Below are 23,792 nucleotides of genomic sequence, written 5' to 3' on the forward strand. Positions count from 1 at the left end.
AGAGATGAAATGTTGTAGAGAGAATCATTCTCACCCCCCTTCCTTCTGCTTCTTTATCTGCAAATGGTGATGGCTAAAAGTGCATGGGCATTCCCTCAAGCAGATTCAGAGTTAAGTGGAAAAGCCAATATGAGGAAGAAATTGATAATAAGAATGTTTAATTAAACCCTTCCTGGATCTACTAAAATAAAAAAGGAAAGAGTAGGAATCTGCTTCTTTAAATCTTTAATTTAATTCAGGTTTGATGGAAAACATACTACTGTTTTGATCCTCTTGTGGGAGGGAAAATGTTGTAAAACATGTTAGCAGCCTTTCTTGTATTGGCGGGCAAACCTCACACAATGAAAATTATACTTTCTAAATGACTGGTGATGTTTGTGAAATTGGTTCTCAGTACAGCAAGTAAAGTGTAGAAGCTGTAGAGCAATGTTGCAATAAGGGACCAACAGTTTTTGTCTTAATGAAAATGATTCCTGTTGGTGCCCATTGAAAACATAATAACAAGAATATCAAACCCCTTAATTTTGGAAATCCATAGTTTAGCATAAAACCAATGGCAGTATTGAAGCATTTAAGAAGTGAGTTGACATAAAGTAAAATATACTACATTTAATAAAACAAATGATATTTGAGTATGGTAAAATACTAGGCTAAATTGATCTTTGTTTCTTTTTTTTTTTTTTTTTTGACAGGCAGTTTGACAGAGAGGGAGAGAAAGGTCTTCCTTCCGTTGGTTCACCCCCCAAGTAGCTACTACGGCTAGCGTGTTGCGGCCAGCACACTGCGCCGATCCGAAGCCAGGAGCCAGGTGCTTCCTCCTGGTCTCCCATGCATGTGGGTGCAGGGCCCAAAGACCTGGGCCATCCTCCACTGCACTCCTGGGCCACAGCAGAGAGCTGGACTGGAAGAGGAGCAGCCGGGACAGAACCGGCACCCCAACCGGAACTAGAACCTGGAGTGCCGGCGCCACAGGTGGTGGATTAGCCTAGTGAACCATGGCACCGGCTGTAAATTGATCTTTATACATTTGCTCTTCCATGTCCTGACACTTTTTTTTAATTTATATCACTTGGAAATCTTTTTAGAACAATAATTCTTTGAGAGACAGAAAAAGAGAGCTTCCATCCGTGGATTCACTCCCCAAATGCCCACACTAACCCCTGGCTGGGGTCAAAGCCCAGAAATTAAATCCAGATCACCCACATGGGTGGCAGCCCTCCCAGGACTTTCTGGTGTCAGGAGACAGAGCCAAAATTCAAACCCTGGCACTCCAGTACAGGACGCAGGTGTCTTAACCACTTGGCTAAACAACCTCCCCAGACATCACTGGTAGAAATTGTGCATGAAGGGATAGGAAGTCTCTGGTGCACACTAGTTCCTGTTTTCTAACTAAGTTGGGCTTTCTATCCATTCCTGAAGTCAACATGTTTGCTCCGGCCAGACGGGGCTTGTAAATGCATTTGTTTCTTCCTGGGCTCTGGTACTCCCTCTTCCAGGACTCATCCCTCCATGACATAACCTCATTAGATCTGCCCTCCTTTGTGGCACTTACCCAGATGGGTGAATATCTATGAATATAAGTTTAAAATCTCTCAGCCATACTAAGGTAAGCTCAGGAGATGAGGGATGCATGTGTAAGTTTCACTCAGCTTGTACAAAACAAGAATTCAAGAAGCATTTGTTGATTCAAGTATTTGTTGACTGGTTGGTTGATGCCCAAACTGTGAAAATGAAGTTTGCTAAATATGGGATTGATTTTGCTTCATAAAGTCAAAAAAGAAAGGAACTGGGGGTTCATTTGGAAATGTGAGTTAGGCAGGAGAAAGTTTGGGAATGAGAGATGGGATTCCTCTAAAAACAAGTTAGCACAGTACCCCATCTCATAGGACTGCCCCCCTTCCCTGTAGAGGACATATTTTCCCAAAGGAAAATAAGATGAGCACTTCAAGCCAGAGGTGATCACAATGTGAATTAGCCAGTCAGCAATCCTCAAGTTTATTCGTAGTGGGAGGTGCCATTTCAAAACACTAGACTGGGAAAAAGACTTTACAACGGAAGGACCTTGGACAGTTGCTTCATCCGTGCCGATCCCTAAAACTTGTGAAAGCAGTAATAAACCACACCTCAGATCAAAGGATTACACAGTCCCCCTGTGTTTCCTGTTGCACGGTTGGGAAGAAGTGTTTCATTCGTCGGAGAGAAAACAGTGGGTTAAAGAGCTCTGTTCCTGCTTCTAGTCTTAGTCCCTCTAGCCTATCCTTCTTAGCAGACTGTCTGACCCCAGTCTCTAGCCAGCCTCAACTTGGGCCAATGTGTGTTCCCCAGACCCACATACTCTCTGGGATACCCCCTGTGAACTTCTGTTCCTGGAACCAGTTGCTCTACCTTCCTCAGCTTCTCTACCTAATACCCATCTGTTGCTGAAGCCAACTGCTTAAGTACACCCTTTTTTATAGGAAGCTGTCCTGACTGTACCTGCATGTACATGTACACAAACATTTACATTTTTTCCTGACCTGTGAAGGCATCTTGGCCTTTGTACCTAAATAAGATAGATTTCATCAGAATAATGTTTTATTATTTATATAACCACCATATAAATCTTAATATTGGAAAACTTCATGTTGTTGAAATACTATTCTCTAATCTACAGTTCCTGTTCAAATTTTTCACTCACTGGCCAAAAATATTCTTCATACCTATTTTGTCTCTCTCTAGTATAGGATCCATTACAAAGTCAGATATTACAGTTAGCGTTATATGTTTTTTATTTATTTGAGAGATAGACATAAAGAAGAGAGAGAGTACCCATATGCTGGTTCATTCCACAAATGCCCACCATGGCCTAAACTGGAATCCAGGAACTCAATCCAGGTCTCCTAGATGGGTGGCAAGGATCCAGTCAGTTGAGCCATTACTGCTGCTTCTATTATCAGAAAGCTGGAATCAGGAACTGGAGTTAAGACTTGAAAATAGTCCCTCCATAGGGGATGCAGGCATCCTGTCAGGCATCTTTGCCACCAGCCGAACCACCTGCCCCTATATTTATATATCAGTGTACCTATGGGTATAGGTAGATAGAGATGGTTTAACTTCCTTTTTTTTTTTTTTTTTTTTACAGGCAGAGTGGACAGTGAGAGAGAGACAGAGAGAAAGGTCTTCCTTTGCCATTGGTTCACCCCACAATGGCCGCCGCGGCCAGCGCACCGCACTGGTCTGAAGTCAGGAGCCAGGTGCTTCTCCTGGTCTCCCATGGGGTACAGGGCCCAAGCACTTGGGCCATCCTCCACAGCAGAGAGCTGGCCTGGAAGAGGGGCAACCGGGACAGAATCTGGTGCCCCGACCAGGACTAGAACCCAGTGTGCCGGCGCCGCAAGGCAGAGCATTAGCCTATTGAGCCGCGGCACCAGCCGAGATGGTTTAACTTCCTTTAATCACAAAAAGTTCCTTGTATTTCTTTGACCTTTTATATTTGAAAACCATAGGCTAGCTGTTTGGTAGGATAGCCTCCAATCTGAGTTTTTTTTTAAGGTTTATACCACAAAATGGATGTCATGTTTTTTCTCCATATATCATATCAGGAAAAATAAAGCATGTGAATATGACAAATAGACTTTGTTAACTACCCCACCTAAAATACTTACATCTCCTACACCAATCTAATCTCTTCACTTAAGAATATTTTGCCACCTGAAAGTGAGAACAGTCTACAATGTCTGATGTTAGCCACAGTGAGATTTCTGCTTTGCATTTGCAACTCTATTCATGAATTATTTTCTTCTTTCCTTTGCAATAAAAAAAAGAATCCATGAAGGATGTATATTTTTTTATAATGAGAAAGGAGATGAGAAGTATTATTTCTGGCTTGCCAAATGTCATAATGTTGCTTTTGGTTGTATTATGATAGGCACCCATAATTGCATTTATTTTCTCCTGCCTGCTACAAGTAGTCTGCAGAGTGTCCTGCAGCCCTAGGGCCTTTGGATTGAAAATCACTTGGATTGATTAAAGCTATGAGGAGAATTATGATGAGGGTCAGACCATAAAGGCATCAGGGAGATAAAATATTACCATTTAAACTAGAAATGGACCCTTTTTACCTAAGTTTCCATATCTGTGACAGGCTGTTTCTTCATTATAAGATTCATAATACCTGATATTCACTCATCAACTTACTCGCAAGAAAATTATCCATGAACCTAAGTGAGAAGGACCATTACAGACAACTTTGACATTACCAAATGTGCCTTTCAATGATATCCTTCTGGGTTATTAAGCAGGATTCAGCTCAAAGGAACCTTGAGGGTACATGTGTAGAATCCATTAGAAGAGCTCAGAGCTGGGATATCCCAGGTAAAGCAGCACTGACACTCCCTAGACAGAGTCTCTGATTAACCGCACTTGCTCAGTTTCAGAGATGACCAGATGCAGTGAGGAGGCAGGAAGGGACTCCCCCACCCCGCGGCACCCCAGCCCACCAGATCAGCAAACGCCAGCCATGTTACGGGACAGCTATCAGGACAGCCCAGTCACTTCAGGCCCCACTGTCCTAGAAGGCAGCTCGTCCCCTCTCTGCCACTTACCCTTCTCATTTGAAGTTCTGACAAAACACACATTTCTGCAAAATGCCATCAGTCTCTGAAAATTTTAGAACCAAAGAAAGCCCAGAAGAATACCTTGCCCTCTGTTTTAAAACGTGGCTAACACACTTTTATGTATAGTCTAATTTATTCATCCCAAAAACTTGAAGAAAATTGTAGGAATAAGGTTTTTTTCCTCATTTTATAATGACAAAGAAAAACCAGCTAGGTGAAAGGGCAGTTTGGTGTTAGGAAGAAATCAAAGCTGGAATTCTGACCAGGAGATCGTGGTCCACCAAGGCAGACCTGCGCTTCTCCTGGATGTTATGCCAGCTCATTGGCACACCCCCCCACCCCTACCTCTTGCTTTCACAGCCCCTATCGCAGTATTACCTGGATGGTATTTATGTAATTGTCTGTTTAAAGTCTCTCACTCTGGAATAAATGGATCCTAGCATTGAACCTATGCTTCTCACACTGAATCCCAATGTCTACCTTGCGAACAAAGTGGATGTGTCCTACTCTCTCCTGACCATCACAGCTCCTTGTGCTTACTTGCAGACCCTAGGCTACTGCTGCTGGAAATGGCCATCTCAGTGGACTCGTCTTGGCCACGGTGGCAATGGAGAGTGGATGACGGCTTCCCGCAGTCTCCATCAGAAACCACCCCACTACTCCCTCCGGAGACGGGAAGGGAGTGCTCCCGTGGGACACAGCAGCGGGTCGTGTTCCCCAACAACAACACATTCCAGCAAGACTGGGAGAAGGTCTCCAGGAGATACTCCAGCAACAGAATCTGTACCACCAAATACACCCTCTTCACCTTCCTGCCCCAGAATCTCTTTGAGCAGTTTCATAGGTATGTGTCCACTTGTCCAGACACACACATCGAACCAAGTATTTGCCACTTAAATGCACACAGAGATACTGTCATTGGGTCACCGTTAATATCCAAGTACCTATGCATGCCATTCATTCTTTCAGTCATTCAATAAATATTTATAAAGTTCTACTCCATCTCGTGCCATGTGTTGGATGCTAAAGATACATGAGGAAAAATGAAGGACTATTCTCACTGAGTGTATTGTGCCATAAAAGAGAGCTTAACTTCTAAGTTGATATGATAATATAACTAGAAGATGCTTCTGAGGGCAGGTATCTGGTCCTATTAGAGTAAATAGGGAAATCTGGCCTCGTTAAGGAAGTCAGGGATGTTACTGCAATTGATGTAACATTTGAAGAATAACCAGAAAAAAGAGAAAGAATTAACTGAGTAAAAGGGGCACAGAGAAGTCTGAGAAGGGAGCCAAGAGAATGTTCCTGCATGTGCAAAGATACTGGGGTTCTGACAAGAGACAGCAAGATGCGCCTTTTCTTTCTTTTATTTTATTTTATTTTATTTTTTAACAGGCAGAGTGGACAGTGAAATAGAGAGAGAGAAAGGTCTTCCTTTTGCCGTTGGTTCACCCTCCAATGGCCGGCGCGCTGCGACCGGCGCACTGCGCTGATCCGATGGCAGGAGCCAGGTGCTTCTCCTGGTCTCCCATGCAGGTGCAGGGCCCAAGCACTTGGGCCATCCTCCACTGCACTCCCTGGCCACAGCAGAGAGCTGGCCTGGAAGAGGGGCAACCAGGACAGAATCCGGCGCCCCGACCCGGACTAGAACCCGGTGTGCCGGCACCGCAAGGTGGAGGATTAGCCTAGTGAGCCGTGGCGCCGGCTGCAAGATGCGCTTTTGAAGCTTTAAACCGTAGGCCATTCTGGTGCAATAACGTGAGAAATCATTTTTAATTATAAACCAAAATATAAACTCAAATATTAGGCTAAACTTCAAATTTAACATGATTAACTACCATGTATTGAGCAACTGCTATGTTCCAGAGCCCTCACCTGTACATTAAACAATTATTTGATCATGTCTTGTTTAGAAAAGTCCTTTAACGAAGGCATTACCATCCTTGTTTTACACAAGAGGAAGTAGACTCTGAGAGGAACGCAACTGGCAAACACAGCATTTGAGTTGCCGCTGAAAGAGAATGTTACTTTAGTTGGGAAGGGCCATTTCTACACGATTTTTCACCCAAACTTTACTTGCCTTTTCCAGATGGGCCAACCTCTATTTCCTGTTCCTGGTGGTTCTGAACTGGATGCCCTCCATGGAGGTGTTCCACAAGGAAATCACCATGTTGCCGTTGGCCATAGTTCTGTCTGTAATCATGGTCAAGGACGGCATAGAGGACTTCAGGAGACACCGCTTTGACAGAGCGATAAACACTTCCAGCATCCGAATATATGAAAGGTAGGGGAAATCTGCCTGTTTTCTCTCTTGCGAGTAGGTCATGCAAACTCCTTAGCTCGTTTGAAGGATGTTTATCTGTTCATACATCATGTTTTCTTAACTTTGCTCCATTCAGTGATTCTCCAAAAAAGGGCAATTTTGAACCCTAGTGAGCATCTGGTAGTATCTGGAGATAATTTTTGACGGTCACAGGAGGAGGGAGGGTACTACTGGCATCTAGTGGATAGAAGCCACAGTTGCTGCTAAATACACTATGATGCACAGGACAATAGCCCACAATGGAGAGTTATTAGCCCATAAAAAGCATCAATAATGCTAAGGTTTAGAAACATTGGTTTACCTTGGGTAAACATTCATGTTACAAGGGTACATCAAGTCCCTGCCACCCTTGTGGGAGACCCGGATTAAGTTCCTGGCACCTGGCTTAGGCCTGGCCCAGCCCTGGCTATTGCAGTCATTAGGGAAGAGAACTTTTAGGTGGAAGAGGTCATGTGCTAACGTGCTGTCTCTCTTTCTCTGTCTTTCAAATAAATAAATAAATAAATAAATAAATGATTTTGAAGTACATCAAAAACTGTGGGAAAATGGAATTAAAAGATAAGTTCATTTTGGTGCAAACATTTTTGAAATCCATGTGGCTTTTTCATAAGATTCGTTTTTCTTAAACCTTTTGAAGTAATTTATTTCAAAATATTTTTTCACAAAATGAACATATTTTAAGTCCTTTTCCATGAGAGCAGGCACTGTGGTACAATGGGTTAAGCTGCTACCTTAGATGCTCACATCCCATATCAAAGTGCCATTTTCAGTCCTGGGTTCTCCATTTCTGATCCAGTTTCCTGCTAATGATCCTGGCAGGCAGCAGCTGATAGCCTAAGTACTTGGGCAACTGTTGCCCACATAGGAGAACAGGATTGAATTCCAGGCTCCTAGTCCTGTTGGAGACATTTGAGGAGTAAACCAGAAGATGAAAGATACCTCTCTCGCTCTCCCTCTCTTTTTCCCTTTCCATCTCCCTTCCTGTCTCTCTCCCCCAAATGAATAAATCTTTTTCCTTTTCCATGAACTTTTTCAAGTTCTTTTGTACTATGAACAGGACATTGTTTTTAAAAAAAAATATATATTTATTTTATTTATTTGTAACATGGAGTTACAGAGAGAGATAGAGACAGAGAGAGAGAGGGCTTCCATCTGCTGGTTCACCCTCCACATGGCCACAACGGCCGGAGCTGCGCCAATCCGAAGCCGGGAGCCAGGAGCTTCTTCCGGTTCTCCCATGTGGGTGCAGAGGCCCAAGGACTTGGGCCATCTTCCACTGCTATCCCAGGCCATAGCAGAGAGCTGGACTGGAAGAGGAGCAGCCGGGACTAGAACCAGCGCCCATATGGGATGCCGATGCTTCAGGCCAGGGCCTTAACCCACTGTGCCACAGCACCGGCCCCAGGACACTATATTATCACAAGGTGGTAAGAAGCTCAAAAAATAAACTCCAAGATGAGTCATGTCAGGACACTAAATTTAGTAGGAATTCTTTGAATAGTATCAGGAAAATGAGAAAACTTAAGCTGTTTTTAAAGCCTCAGAGTTTTCTGGCTGAAAATACATTCTTTTTTTTTTATAACTTTTATTTAGCAAATATAAATTTCCAAAGTACCGCTTATGGATTACAATGGCTTCCCCTGCCCCATAACTTCCCTTCCACCCACAACCCTCCCAACTCCCACTCCCTCTCCCATTCCATTCACATCAAGATTCATTTTCAATTCTCTTTATATACAGAAGATCAATTTAGTATATATTAAGTAAAGATTTCAACAGTTTGCACCCACACAGAAAGATAAAGTGTAAAATACTGTTTCAATACTTAACAAATTGACACTCTTCAATTTGTTAAGTCAACAACAGGAGTCACTGTGCACTTACTCCTCATGTAGGATCTCTTTCCTTAATGTGCTGTACATTGTGATTTAATGCTATAACTAGTACTCAAACAGTATTTTTCACTTTGTGTTTCTGTGTGGGTGCAAACTGTTGAAATCTTTGCTTAATATATACTAAACTGATCTTCTGTATATAAAGAGAATTGAAAATGAATCTCGATGTGAATGGAAGGGGAGAGGGAGCGGGAGAGGGGAGGGTTGCAGGTGGGAGGGAAGTTATTGGGGGGGGGGAGCCATTGTAATCCATAAGCTGTACTTTGGAAATTTATATGCATTAAATAAAAGTTTAAAAAAAATTGACACTCTTGTTTATGGCGTCAGTAATCTCCCTAGGCTCTTGTCATGAGTTACCAAAACTATGGAAGCCTTTAGAGTTCACCGACTTCGATCTTATTTAGACAAGGTCATAGTCAAAGTGGAAGTTCTCTCCTCCCTTCAGAGAAAGGTACCTCCTTCTTTGAAGGCCCATTCTTTCCACTGGGATCTCACTCGCAGAGATCTTTCATTTAGGATTTTTTTGTTTTTGTTTTTGCCAGAGTGTCTTGGCTTTCCATGCCTGAAATACTCTCATGGGCTCTTCAGCCAGATCCGAATGCCTTAAGGGCTGATTCTGAGGCCAGAGTGCTATTTAGGACATCTGCCATTCTATGAGTCTGCTGTGTATTCCACTTCCCATGTTGGATCATTCTCTCCCTTTTTGATTTTATCAGTTAGTATTAGCAGACACTAGTCTTGTTTGTGTGATCCCTTTGACTCTTAGACCTATCAGTATGATCAATTGTGAACTGAAATTGATCAAATGGACTAGTGAGATGGCATTGGTACATGCCATCTTGATGGGATTAAATTAGAATCCCCTGACACATTTCTAACTCTACCGTTTGGGGCAAGTCCAATTGAGCATGTCCCAAATTGTACATCTCCTCCCTCCTTATTCCCACTCTTATATTTAACAGAGATCACTTTTCAGTTAAATTTAAACACCTAAGAATAATTGTGTGTTAATTACAGAGTGAAATACGCCAGTCCCAGAGAGACAAATATCATATGTTCCCTTGATCGGTGACAATTAACCAAACACCAAAAAGGAAATCTGTTGAAATGAAATGGACACTATGAGAAAGAGTGACTTGATCGGCCCTTGTCCTGATTGTTGATGTACAACTTAATACTTTATCCCTTTTAGTATTTTTTTTCTACTTAATACTATTGGTTGAACTCTGAAAATCCATTCTTGAAGGGATTGCTATTTGATTCAGCAACTAAGCACTGTTGAAGACAACTGGCTCCCACAGAGGAGTACCTGCATTTCATATCTGGCTGCTCCTGATTCCAGTACAGACACTAGGAGGCACTGGTGATAGCTCAAGTAATTGGATTCCTGCTGTCCACCTCGGAGACCTGGGTTGAATTCCTGTCTCTGGACTTCAGCCCAAGTGGGACTTTTGCAGACATTTGGGGAGTAACCTCTAACCCCATCCTACATGTCTTTCTCTCTTTCTTTCTCTCTCTCAAAAAAAAAGTACATAAAATTAAAAAGAAAGAAGCTAACTTTCAGAACTTAACAAGGTAGGTTTTAGGACCCAGAGTTAGAACACATGTTCTTGGCTGCCTGGGATGGAAAAGGAAGATACCTGTGAGTGACGTCTGCATTCCAACAGGTGGAGTCTGAAACAAGTAGAAGGAAGTGACTTGGAGAATACACACCTGTTCTCTGCCTTATCATACCGCTCCCTTGGTGTTTGTAAATTGTATTTTTATTCTTAGTTTTCCTTTGGAAAAAAGAGAGAGAAATTTTCAGCAGAGAAGACAGGTAAAAGATGAGAAATAAATTATGAGAATTAAAGAAACAGGAGTTTGCAGAGATGAGAAAAGAAGGTAGGAAAAGGCGGAAAAGGAAGGAAGACAAGAAGCGAGTGGTGGTCTCCAACCTGCCCTTTGAGGGGCGGGCGGACAAAGAGAACCCCAACAGGCATTACTGTGGGAATGAAATCAAGACCAGCAAGTACACCGTGCTGTCCTTCGTGCCCAAGAACATCTTTGAGCAGCTCCACCGCTTTGCCAATCTCTACTTTGTGGGCATTGCGATTCTGAATTTCATCCCCGTGGTCAATGCTTTCCAGCCTGAGGTGAGCGTGATCCCCATCTGTGTCATCCTGGCGGTCACTGCAGTCAAGGACGCCTGGGAAGACCTCCGGAGGTACAAATCCGATAATGTCGTCAATAACCAGGAGAGTCTGATCTATAGCAGGTAAAGCAACTGCGGGGAAGTCCTGTGGACCCAGCTCTGCTGTTCCTGTGGCTGCTGCCGCTGCTGCAGCTGCTGCTGTTAGAAGGGAGGGAGCAGGGGGGTGGCATTATTTTTGGCTGAGTGAAGCTGTCTGGTTCCCTAGATTGGGAATTATAATCTAAAACTCGGGGGGGGGGGGGAGAGTTGTTTGTCTTTCCAAACTAGGAAGTTTTTCTTATATAGCGTTTTTCTTTGCTTCTTCGAATACATCTAACCCTTAAGAATTCTCAGTGATTCTTAGTACAGTTTTGGCTGTGGGCACATTTGAGCATGTTTGGGAACCCTGGAAGGGAAGAGATTACAGTGTTTTTCAGGGGAGCTAAGGGTTAGAAGACACAAGACAGGAGACCACTGCCTGCGTGGAACTCTGTCTGCAGTACTTAGCACCTGTGTGGTCTTAAGCAAGCGGCATAGCCCCTCTGAACCTTGCTTTATCATTAGTAAGACTGGAACCACTCTTAGAATGGCTGTAGGAATTGTGCGAGATGATCCTTCAAAAATGCTAAGCCTCATGCCTGACATGGATCCACTGCTCAATAAATGCAAGTTATGGCTCTTTATTTTTAGAGCATAACACTTGAACTAGCTCCATCAGTAAGACTATCCCAGAGCAGCCTCTCTGGTGTTGTCTCAGCCAAAGCCAGGACCACACACCACCTGTGTTGCCACGTTGTCTAATGTCATATCATGCATGCCCTTATTTTACAAAGGTTCTCTTGAATCGGTGACCAAGCTGGGCTATTAGGGAAAGAGTATGCTCTCATGTTTAGGAAGAAGACTTATGTCTTATGACTTATGTCTTCTGTTCAGGAGTGTCTCCGCTCTATGACAGCCCCCAAAGAATCAAGGGAGCGGGCTCAGGCCTTATTGAGAGACTGCAGTGACCAAGTATGTTTTCTGAGCTAGCTGTTAGCAACAGGAGATGGCTGAACCACAAGCAGGTGAGGGCTTGACTTCTTGCGCAGTAAAGAGAGCATGCCTCTCTGTGAAGGCGCTCCATAGGCCTGTCTTGTCTCCTCCAACTGCCGGCAGCCCTAGTGCAGCGGAAGTTCTGGGGTGGCCGTGGGAATGAGTGGAGCGCCGCCGTTTAGGAACTGCTCACATCTAGCAAGGGCTTCTCTTCCCTGGGGGCCATGACGACTGGCTGACTTGTAACTGGCTGAGGAGAGGGTGTAGGAGCCAAACTCCACTTGGAAAGCTGTAGTTGGGAGAAGCCTCCGAGGAGACTATTTAAGACAGTGTTTGTCCCTCACATCCCTCAACTCTTTCAAGCCTTCAGTAGCAAAGGAGCTTCTGGCCTCTGCTCATCTGGAAAAGTTCATTGGAAGGGTTTGTTTCTGCTGCTTTTGTTTCAGCCAGATCCGATTGTCTTGAGTGTTAGGAGCACTGGACTCCAACATCAGAGTGTTAGTTGTCCCTTATCTTTGAGTAAGGAAATTATAAATGCAGAAAGAACTGCCCATGTGGTGCCTTTCTTTGAAGAGATAGTTTTTAAGAAAGCGTTGTTTTTCTTCTAGCACCAATCCACCTGTCCCTTTTTGCTTTCTACCTCTCCTTTGTTTTGTTTTTCATAGAAGATGCACAGTGAAGCTAAGAATCCAGTTCCTTAGGGAGGAATGTGTGTGGGCTGCAATGAGCCTGGTCCTGTTCTCCCCACTCTGCCAGAACATTCCAGAACAATGGGCCCATTCTTGGGGATAATGTCAGTGTTGATCAGATCACAGATTCACCCCTGCCGGGAGTTGAACTGACCTGGGCTAGGTTTACAAAACAGCCTCCTAAGGACTTAAGAAAACGTAGATGATAACAATCTAGAAGAGAAAGACATAAGTCCACCGGTTCCCTGGCAGGCAAGGACATGAAGGGTTTTCATGGCAGTATTTCCCAAAGGGTGTTCAGTAAAACGGCAGTGACGAAGAAATGTGCTCTGAAAAGACAATCACAGCCCAAAAATACATTCTGGCTCGTTGGAACTATGGCCCAGGAAGGACTAAGATACACAGTTTGGAAACCTGTTCCTCTTTGATTAACTTGGTGCTTCCTCTAAACTTACTGGGATTTAGTTGGGGAAATTTCATATTTTCAAGGATAGCAGAATCATTAGCTGCAGGGACTAGACAGGTAATTAAAATGGAGTAGATATAAAAAGAAAAGCAATATTACACCATTAATGATAAATGGCAACCGACACTTGGTGATGGAGCAGAGGACGTGGGGCCTGTGGCCAGCTCGGAAGGCTATGCATCCGTCCAGCTGGCAAGACTCACCACCAGCTCATGCTGTGCTCTTTTGTTTTTTAAAGATTTATTTCTTTGAAAGAAAGAGGAGTTGGGGGACTGACACAGGGAGAGGGAGGGAGAGAGAGAGACAGAAGAGAGAGAGAGAGAGAGATTGATTCTGCTGGTTTCTTCCCCTAATCGAAGCAATAGCCAGGGTTGGGCCAGACTGAAGCCAGGAGCTAGGAACTCCATAAGATGGCAGGAACTCAAGCACTTACATCATCACCTGCCGCTTTCCCAGGAACATTAGTGGGTAGTTGGATTGGCATTGGAGCATCTGAGACACCACCCAGCCTCTGATACTGGCATTGCAAGTGGTGGCTTAACCTGCTGTACTACAATGTCAGCCCCTCATTTCCTGCTTTCTATTACCATGTAAAAACCTAAGCCCTTGTATTGCCAGATTGCCTCAGTGTTATTAGAGAACTAGAAGTTAGCATTTTCATTTGAAATAACATGACTTCTTAAAATATTTATTTATTTATTTGAAAGGCAGAACAACAGAGAGGGGGAGACAGAGCGAGCGAGAGAGAGATCGATCGATCTTCTACCTTCTGGTTTACTTCCAAAATGGCTGCAACAGTGAGATCCGGGCCAGGCTACAGCCAGGAGCAGGAACTCCTTCCTGATCTCCCACATTAGTGGCAGGGGCCCAAGTACTTGGACCATCATCTACTGCCTTCCCAGGGACATTAGCAGGAAACTGGATTGAAAGTGGAGCAGGGGGACTCGAAGCAGTGCTCTGATATGGGATGTTGGTGACACAGTGGCTATTTAACCCTGTGTACCACAACACTGGATCCAAGAACATGATTTCTGAGTGTTGGTAAAAGATATAACTCATTTAAACATTTCAGACCAGTTTTATTTGACCCGAGGTTCTATTTTGCCTCTGAGTCCCCTCATTTGCAACCTTTGCTTTATAATGTCCTGGGAATCTGGAGTCTCCTAGGGAACGGAGATGGGTCCTGATCTTTGGAGAGAATGCAGGCCTGGGAGTCATGGGCCTATGCCCAAGACCCAGATCTACTATTGAGGCTGAAAAGCTTGGGAAAATTGCTTAAATCTTGGTGTCAGTTTCCACTTTTATGAAACTTGGGAGTGCACCTGCATCGTGTCCTGTCAGCTGCATTATTCAAGAGCAGAGCCCTCAGCTGAATAAAGGTGGGAAATAGCACACATGTGATGCTTCTTTTGAGTCTAACAATATGTTTAGGAATAATAAAGATCCTGGGAGAACCATCCTAAGCAGGTATTCAATTTTAAGTCAGCTTTGACAGTGTTCTCCACTGCAAGTATAGAAACCCCAACTCGCACAGATGTCAGCAACCAAAGCACTTTGTGCATTCCTGTATCTACAGAGTCCTACAGTAAGCAGGTAATCAGCACAATTTGATCAGCATTCGCAGTGCAGCATCGACAGCCCTTGTCATCCAGGCTCTCTGTGTCATCTTTACCTTTCAGCAGACTTCCCTCTTGGCAATAAATTAACTACAGCAGCTCCAGCCCTCATATCTAAGTGTGATAATCCAAAAAAGGAGAAAGACATTTCTTGTAGCTCTCTTGGGAGATAAAGGAAGTTCTCTCCCTAAAGCCGCCTCACATCGTGGTGGTCCCCAGCAGGTCCTGGGTCTACCCCGACAAAGTTCCCAAGTACAAGAGATGAGATTTTAGGCATGAAGTTATATCTGAACCACAATTCCCACTCAGAGTCTCGCATGATGTCAGCATCCAGCAGCACATATGGGCTCTACAGAGATGTAAAACCCAAATGGAAAACTGTCTAAGAGAAGGGGAACAGATGTTAGAAAGGCTACCTCCGTGTCCTCAACACCATCACTTTAAAACACTTTTGAGCGTAGACTCTTTATAAATTGCTTTCTACGTATGAATAGGAACCTCCACACTTAGGGACACTCTGTACTTTGTGTCCCTGAAGTTCTAAAGCTGAAGTGATGAATTATGTGTAAGATCCTGTAACAAAAAATTAAGAAATGCTAGACAAGTATTCATTGCTGTCTTAACTGGTGGGCTCTAAAGGGCATATCCCAGGGCCAGGTATCAGTGATGCATGATGGGATGCCCGGGAAACAACAGCAGATCTGGAAGCCTAATTTCTTTTGTTCTGAAAAGCGACATGAAATCGTATCTCACATAGCCTGGGTCTGTCCATTTTATTCTTTTCCTCTCAGATTTGCTTGTTTGAGAAACTGATGTCTTTTTTCTTTTCATTTTTGGGCAATTGACTACTCAAGCCTTTAGAATTTTGCTCACTTCCTAATCATATGCATCATCCCACCCAGACCTGTTTAGACTGGAAGAAAATGTCTCTTTTGAAACAGCAGAAGCCTTGTTAACAGAATTACAATCCTGTTAAAGCATTTTTCTTTTAATATAGCAACTGTGCTTGTGGTCTAAACGTGACCCATTAATCAGATTTATGGAATGACTTCGAGGAGAGATTAGCTTCAGAATCGTATTAGCTTAGTTTCTCCCAGGGCTCAGTTTAATGAATCTCGAAACCATACCCAGCGAGAGAATTGTATTTTTCCATTGAGCTTCATAAGTGTTTATTTGTGTTCAGAAACATGCAGCATGGAGGGAGGAACATGAACCAAGGAAACCCAGAGTGCTTTTGTCTCTGTACCAGAATGAAGCTAAAGCCTTTCTGGGTGTCCGCCCCTGGTCACTCACTCACTTGTGTGTTCAGCAGACAGAATGCAGGACTTAGTAGGTGCGTACCGCCATGAGAGACCTTGTGTGCTATCAAGGGGATCTCACTCCAGTGGTTACAATGAACTTAACACTGGTGACGTCGCACACACTTGCTAGCAGCCGGCACACAAGGGACAGAGTAGCATAGAGGATGCCAGACTTCAGGGATGTCTTCCCTGAAGCCGTAAGCATGTTTGGAGAGCACTGAAGGATGAGCAGCACTGGACAGGCAGAGGGAATGTGTTTCAGCCCACAGCCTGTGTGTCACCTAAAAGCAGTATGTCTGTCTTGTGCTGGTATCAGAAACCAGGACCAAGAAATTAGGGAACGAATGACACAAGTGAGGTTTTTTGTTTGTTTGTTTTTAAATCTGATTTGTCCCAAGATACAGAAAGTCTTTGTTCCGTAAGTCAGGCAGCTGCTGTAACAGGAAACATAAACATGTGTGCTACAGGAGAAGGGCAGAGCTCTGACACCCTGGCCCTGGGGGCCTGCTCTGGGCTGCAGCCTGTGTGCACTGGCCCATCGGTTGACTTTCATGCCTGTGTCCCCACTGGGAATGTGGGAATGAGAGAACCAGAGGTCCTCACCCTGGTTGTCTCAGTAATTAACAACATGGCCTACGTGAAGCCACTTAAGCGGTCAAGGCCCATTGTTCTCATCTTTAAATAGCACTCGTAATCTCTCTACAGTCAGATTTGTGCGGATGACATGTGAGAGGGCTTGAAATTAATGTCACTATACAAGCAACCTAAAGAATGTGGTGCCACAGCAGGTGAGGGAGCAGTCTCAAGCAGCATCTCACCGGATGCCTCCACTGAGGGCTCTGGCATCCTACTTGGACTTGTTCCTTAGAAAATGTGTAACAAATGTAGTTGATCAGTTGAGCCTCCACTTCAGCATCTGTAAAATGGGAACAGTTCTAGCACCCATCTCCCAGAGCCATCTGGATTGAATGAGATAATCCTTGTACACAGTTAACTCAGTATTTGCACTCTAAGTAACAATAGATGATTTTTTTAAAATTTCCAGTCATCTTAACTCTGATGTTTTCATTGCCTGTCCTAGCCTTGGGCTTCATCTTTCCTGCTGTGTTCTTCACACATACAAGGGAAGAATTGCCAATTTTATTGGGGAAAAAAAAAGCAAGGATATTCACTGAGCCACATTGCCCAGTGGGCAGCATTAAAATGTTGTAAAAGCAAAAACTTAGGCCCTGCTCTCTGTTTCTTCTGTGTGGCAGAATTCTAAAATCCAAGTTCAGAAAGTCCTTGGGGGCCTGTCCTCTTACACTTCCCTACCGGCAGCACAGTTAGCATACCCACGGCAACACGTACATTGAAGCAAGGTTGTAGGTGGCCTCATCTAGTCCAGAGCCTAAGCCTCTTGGTCCAAAGCAACTTTTTTTTTTTTTTAACGGTTATCAAATTTTTATTAGCAATTCCGAGGTGCTACCATCTGCATATTATTTGCGTGAATCACAAAGCCTTAATCCAAATAGGTAAGAAAAATAAATCCATGCCATTTAATTAAATTATATTAAAGTACAATAAATAACAGAATTTCTTTTTGACTATATGAAAAATAGCATAACAGTGGAAAGGAATGGGAAAAATGGAGTGAGATCTTTAATGGCCAAAATATCACATAAATGCTAGAAAGGAAATTAGGGAAAAGGAAATGGTTTTATTATTATCTCAGCAATGATAGTGGCAAAGAAGCGAGGTTCCCCCCAAAGCAACTTCTAACAGAGTGTATGCAGTGTCATATTTGTGCAACTGTTAATAAGGCAGGTATTTGGTCCCCATTTGATTTTTTTTAAGATTTATTTATTTGAAAGGCAGAGTTAGAGAAGGAGAGGCACAGAGAGAGAGAGGTTTTCAATCCGCTGGTTCACTCCCTAGATAGCCACAATAGCCAGAGCTGTGCCAATCCAAAGCCAGGAGCCAGGAGATTCCTCTAGTCTCTCATGCAAATGCAGGAGCCCAAGGGCTTGGACCATCTTCCACTGCTTTCCCAGGCCACAGCAGAGAGCTGGATCAAAAGTGGAGAAGCCGGGACTTGAACCGGCAGCCATATGTGTTGCCAGCACTGCAGGCAGCAGCTTTATCCACTACACCACAGTGCTGCCCCCCCCCCCCCGATTATTATTTGCAGTGAAAAACAGCTTTCTGGAAAACACAAAATCTGCCCTGTGATTGACAGGACAGAAATTAAGTTTTGCCATGGCCATCCAAACATCAAAATACAGTCATAAACCCACCTGCAGCTAAAACCACATCCTGGGGTTTTTGTGGGTATTAAATGAAGTAACACAGCTCAAATGCTGCTTAGCGTAGGGTCTGGTATTCAATAATACTAAGAAAAACGTTATGTAAAATATTGCTCAGAAGCATGTGTAAACATAGCCGAGAAGCAACAGGAGCTTGACCCAGGAGCAGTAAGAAAGACCGACCCCTGGCTGGAGTTCTGCATGAAAGAAGACAAAAATCTTTTAAGTGTAGATCTGGACTCCAAGCTCTTATAACTTAGCAAATTGGGCCTTGGGGCAGAATCTGAAAAACGCAGAGAAAGGAGAAGCATCCAGTGTCATTTGAAGCATGGCTGTAAAAGGCGCCACTGGCTGGAGTTCACAGACCAGCAGACCGTGGCATCCAGACCCCGGGGTCTTGTTCTGCATTTGCCACCAGCTAGCCAGGCCTCTCTCTGAAGCTTCCATCTCACAAGTGCCTGTGTCACTCCTGTCGGCCTGCCCTGTGTTGACAGAATGCCATAAACCACTTGGGTCAATTCAGCTTGTCATTTCGGGAGAGAATGCATTAGGTCCTCCCCCATATCCAGTGGGCAGCAGAGTCATAAAACAAGAACTCAGGTGTCCCTGAAGCTCTGCACTCTTGTCACCAGGCATGATTTGTACTGCAGCAGGGGAGGATTTATAGCCTCCGCTTTGGCATTAAGGAGCTCAGCATCCTGGAAGGTGAGACCCTGTTCTCAACTCAGCCTCAGGTAGGTCCATGTCGCCTTCTTCCGAGGCTGCATCTGCTCGTTCCTGAGCAGGTGCCACGCTGAGCCACGAGCCTTGCTCGCTGTCAGTCACGTGTCACGGTGAATGCACCTGTGTGACCTTACGCAAGCTAGATCACCTTTCTGGGTCTCAGCTCCCACATCTGTGAAAAAAGTCTTTGAAAAGCTCATGGAAAATGTATCATAGGAAAAATCTACACATGGATTTGAATTCTTTTTGCACCAAAAATTACCTTTCAATGTGATTTTCCACAAACTTTTTGAAGTACTCCCATAAAGAAAATAGTGATAATAGAAGTTATCTCTTTATTAGGCAGCTAAATGGCAATGCAGAGTAAGGACTAGGTTCATTATAGGTATCCAATACGTGCAAGCTAATATTATAATATTATATCATTAGTAGACATTTGCAATGGGGACTACATCACAAAAATGAGATAGGTAAAGTTTCCCTGATACTGTCTCATGTTCAAGACAAATTTATAAGGAATCCATAGATAATCACTGAACTCTACTCAGGTGCTGGACATCATACCCAACCCTCGGTAGGCACAGAAATGTAAGACCCACAGTCACCCCAACTCTCAACAAGCTTATTACTAGCTGAGAGCACAAGTGCAGGGAACAACTGCAAACTGAGCTGCAGTGCAGGAGCACAGCAAAAAGCCATGTGCCATTGATGTCCAGTGGCCAGAGGTGAGAAGAGAAAGGTAGTATTGGTGTCTGAAGAGGGTAGAAGAAGGGCGTCTGGGGTGGCATTTCAAGCATTGCAATGCCCCCGGGCTGTTTCTCCATAACCTGTGGCCATGACTCCACCAGACGGCACCTGTGACTTCCCTGTCCTCTGGAGCATGCTGTGCCCACGGTCACACTCTGTACTCAGTGCTGCTCTCTGAGTGTGGCGGTCACTTGGTCAAAGAGGTCAGGAGTTGGCCACCCTCAGGCCTGGGGCTTTGATGTCCTCCTGATGTAAAGAACATTACACAGGTTTACCTTTTTCGAATCATGGGACATGCATATTTTGAAAAAGTGATGCATGGATTTTTTAAATCTTTGCAAAAAAATAAATTTATCTTTTAATGGCATTTTCCCACAAACTTCCTGAAGTACACTCATGCTGGCCAGGCAGGACCCCAATGTGCCAGGCCTGCCCAGCCTCTGGATGAGAGCGAGGTCACATGACTATGTGCACTCCGATGGCATTACTGCCTGGCTCCGATGTGCTGAGTGAGGACATCATTCCTCCCGCCCTCATCCTCAGGCCCCCCAGATACAGCCAGGCATCTGCAGCTGCACTGAATATCACTCACATCCTCCAGAATTCCAGCCATACCTGGCATCCGGGTCTCCTACTGCTCCCCTGGTGTTTGCTGGGTCCTGTGAGTTCACGCTTTCTTTTCACTGGATGCTATACAGAGGCAGGTGCAGGGAACAGAGGATAGCAAGATGAAGAGAACACAAAGGCACACCCCACCTGCTGTCCTAGACCCAGGCTGTCCTTAATGTCACTTCTTCAGCTTTTGTGCCATTTTCCAGGGCCAGGATAGGGGCTGAGGCCTCCTGACTGCTGATTCTCCCTTTTTAGTTCCTACCTCCTCTTACCAGGCTGCTCTTCCTGCCAAAAAGCCCCACACCTTAACTGTATCAACTGGTGAAAACAGAAAACTGAAGTCACCTCTAGACTACTCTGCCCACTAGCAGTGATCCTGTGTACTCCAGCTTGTAATAACTACATTGATATTAAGAGCAACTATACATGCAATTTGTTGTGAAGTAAAATTCTGTGCACTTTGTATATACTGTCGTAATTTTCAGTATAACCTATAGAATAGGGTTGTCCCATCTGGTAGATGAATAGACTGAGAATCAGAAAGTTAAGTCATGGGTTCAAGGTAATACCACACATAAAAGGTCAATGCAGGTTCAAATCCAAAATTCAGCCAGCTCCAAAGCTCTTAAACACTCTGCAGTGTGCCTCTACCTCAACACACTAATGACTGAGCAAGAGAATTTCTAAGAGTTCAGTAATCAGCCACAGGGTTCTTGATGCTCCTCCTTAGAGCCATGGAAAGGGCAGAGGTTCAAGTTTGAGCTTTGTCACTGTGAACCTTGACCAGGTTGCTCCCTTTCTCCCAGCCTTAGCTTCCTTATATGAATAATGGGGGAGGGAGGCTGAACTAGAGACCTACCACATCCCTTGCAGCCCAGGTTTTAAAAATTTACATTTCTGGGAAATTTGTCCCAGTGTGCTGTGGGCTGAGGTTGGATCTCTCTACTCTGGGAGCTTAGGAAAAAGTTTGCATTTTTAGAGTTTCCTATGTTTGCAAGGTTTTGTGTACATGTGCCCAAGCCATGAAATTATCCAGGAACATAAAGTGGGCATCTAAATAGTATAAAGTGGATAACACCAGGGGTGGGCATTGTGTGAAAAAGAAAACACCAGCACCCATAGTGGTTCTGCCTTACTGTGACGGGCAGCAGTGATTGTCTTGGTCATCATAAGGCGGCTTGTACTCATTTTTTTAAAAAAACTTTTATTTAATGAATATAAATTTCCAAAGTACAGCTTATGGATTACAATGGCTTCCCCCTCCCATAACTTCCCTCCCACCCGCAACCCTCCCCTCTCCCGCTCCCTCTCCCCTTCCATTTGCATCAAGATTCATTTTCAATTCTCTTTATATACAGAAGATCAATTTAGTATAAAGGTTTCAACAGTTTGCACCCACATAGACACACAAAGTGAAACATACTGTTTGAGTACTAGTTATAGCATCAAATCAAAATGTACAGCACATTAAGAACAGAGATCCCACATGAGGAGCAAGTGCACAGTGGCTCCTGTTGTTGACCCAACAAATTGACACTCTAGTTTATGGTGCCAGTAACCACCCTAGGCTGTCGTCATGAGTTGCCAAGGCTATGGAAGCCTTCCAAGTTCGCCGACTCTGATCATATTTAGACAAGGTCATAAAAGACAGGGTGAGGATAGTAACCAATGATCCTAAGAGTGGCATTTACCAGGTTTGAACAATTATACAGCATTAAGTGGGGAAGAGGACCATCAGTACACACAGGTTGGGAGTAGAGCCATTGGTGGTAGAGTAGAGGTTATGATTACAAAGGAATGAGGCCCAAGTGTGCTAGACAGGGTCTAGAACAAAGGACAGAGTCATTATTAGAGGAGCTAAGAAAGGTGCTGTCTAAGCTACAATTAAGTTTTCTGATTGAGAGGCAAATAGAACCTGATAGAAGGGGCTTGATAATAATCTGGTGGGCTTTAGGCCTTGTGAGTTAAGAGGCCCAGACCTATCTATCTCTTCACATGGGGTATATCCTAAGGGAGGTGTGAACCTCCTAGGGGAAGGCACTCTGTTGACTTTCATTACTTGGCTGGCCTGGGAGGAGAGCTGGCCAGGTAAAGGCAGGGGGCATCTCTAACAAGAAATGTACAGTTCTGCCTGCAATGTTGCTGACCCTACTTGGCCATCCCCTCAGCTGCAGTGGTCACTTTGGAAGTTGGGCTGAGTGAAGGGCTTTTCAGCTTAGAGCCAATAAGATCTGTGGCTCTGACCTGGGCATCCTTCGACTCCAGGGCAGGTCCATTTCCAGTGATCCAACTCTTGGCAGAGCTGCCAGGGCTCTTCACAAGCTGACTCTGCTGAAGCCCAGGCTTACCACATTGAAAGCCACTGCAGTGGACTGGCCTGTTGGGTCTCCTTGAGGGCAGATCCCTGTACAGATCAGCCATTAATAGGCCTGCCACCCATTGCTTCTGATGCCAAGCTTTCTTTTCCTCCTGGTTTGTGTTAAAGCAGACCAGAGGATGCAAGTCAAGGGAGTGCCGAATCTGTAGGACGCACAATATAATCTTTAGACCTTATAAAATAGATGGCTAACATTTTTCTGTAATAGCATAGCCAAAATAAGAACTTAAATAATAATCTCATAGCTAGATTCACTTCACCATCAGCAAAGTATACAGTAAGTAGAAAAAACCTCCCTTTCAGACCAAAGGGAAAGAAAGTTTTAAAGTGAGAATATAATTTTCCTCATGGGCATTGTCTACCTTAGAAAAACTACTACAGAACATGTCTGTGACTATAGACTTGTCGTTCAGGCCACCGAAGATTAAAGATGGGACACGGGCTTGTACTCATTAAGGAGGAAGCCCCGGGGCCTTTAACATGGGCCCTGTCATCAGTCCTTTGAAAAACCCCCTGCAGCAAATACACACGTTGCCTTCCTTGGGCAGTTGGAGAAACAGAGGCTCTGAGAGGTTAACTAACTTTCCTAAGGTCACACAGGTCATAAACCATGAAGCTGAGATTCAAACCCATGCTAAATCCTTACCCTGCACTGTTTCTCTCTGACCTGCCCATCCCCCCAGGGCAGCCTCCCAGGCAACATCCTGGGCCTGCAGTCCAAGCTTCCTGAAGCAGCCTCAGGCTAGCTCATCAACCTATTGTGAATAGGAAGTTGCACAAGACCCTAGGCCTTGTGAAAAATCCACCCTAATTTACTTGCCTGAAACTCTTTTTTTCATGAAACTCAGTTACTTGAGAAATGGAGCCTTAAGCATTTTCTCCTCCATTTTAATCCTTTCACCTGCTGCTTCATGATATCCAGTTGGTTACAAACCTATCTTGCTGTTTATTTACTCCT

The 23,792-nt window shown here is 44.2% G+C and overlaps 1 protein-coding gene across 1 annotated transcript in view; it reads left to right on the plus strand.

Moving 5' to 3' along the window:
- Window positions 1-5,164: 5,164 nt before the first annotated feature.
- ATP10B (ATPase phospholipid transporting 10B (putative)) overlaps window positions 5,165-23,792 on the plus strand; it is a 111,395-nt gene continuing 92,767 nt past the window's right edge. Inside the window, exons 1-2 of the mRNA XM_062189682.1 lie at window positions 5,165-5,439; window positions 6,685-6,879. Of these exons, the coding sequence (XP_062045666.1) occupies window positions 5,165-5,439; window positions 6,685-6,879 (470 nt within the window). The remainder of the gene's footprint in view (window positions 5,440-6,684; window positions 6,880-23,792) is intronic.

This window comes from Lepus europaeus, chromosome 4, assembly GCF_033115175.1.
Source record: "Lepus europaeus isolate LE1 chromosome 4, mLepTim1.pri, whole genome shotgun sequence".
Classification (NCBI taxonomy): domain Eukaryota; kingdom Metazoa; phylum Chordata; class Mammalia; order Lagomorpha; family Leporidae; genus Lepus; species Lepus europaeus.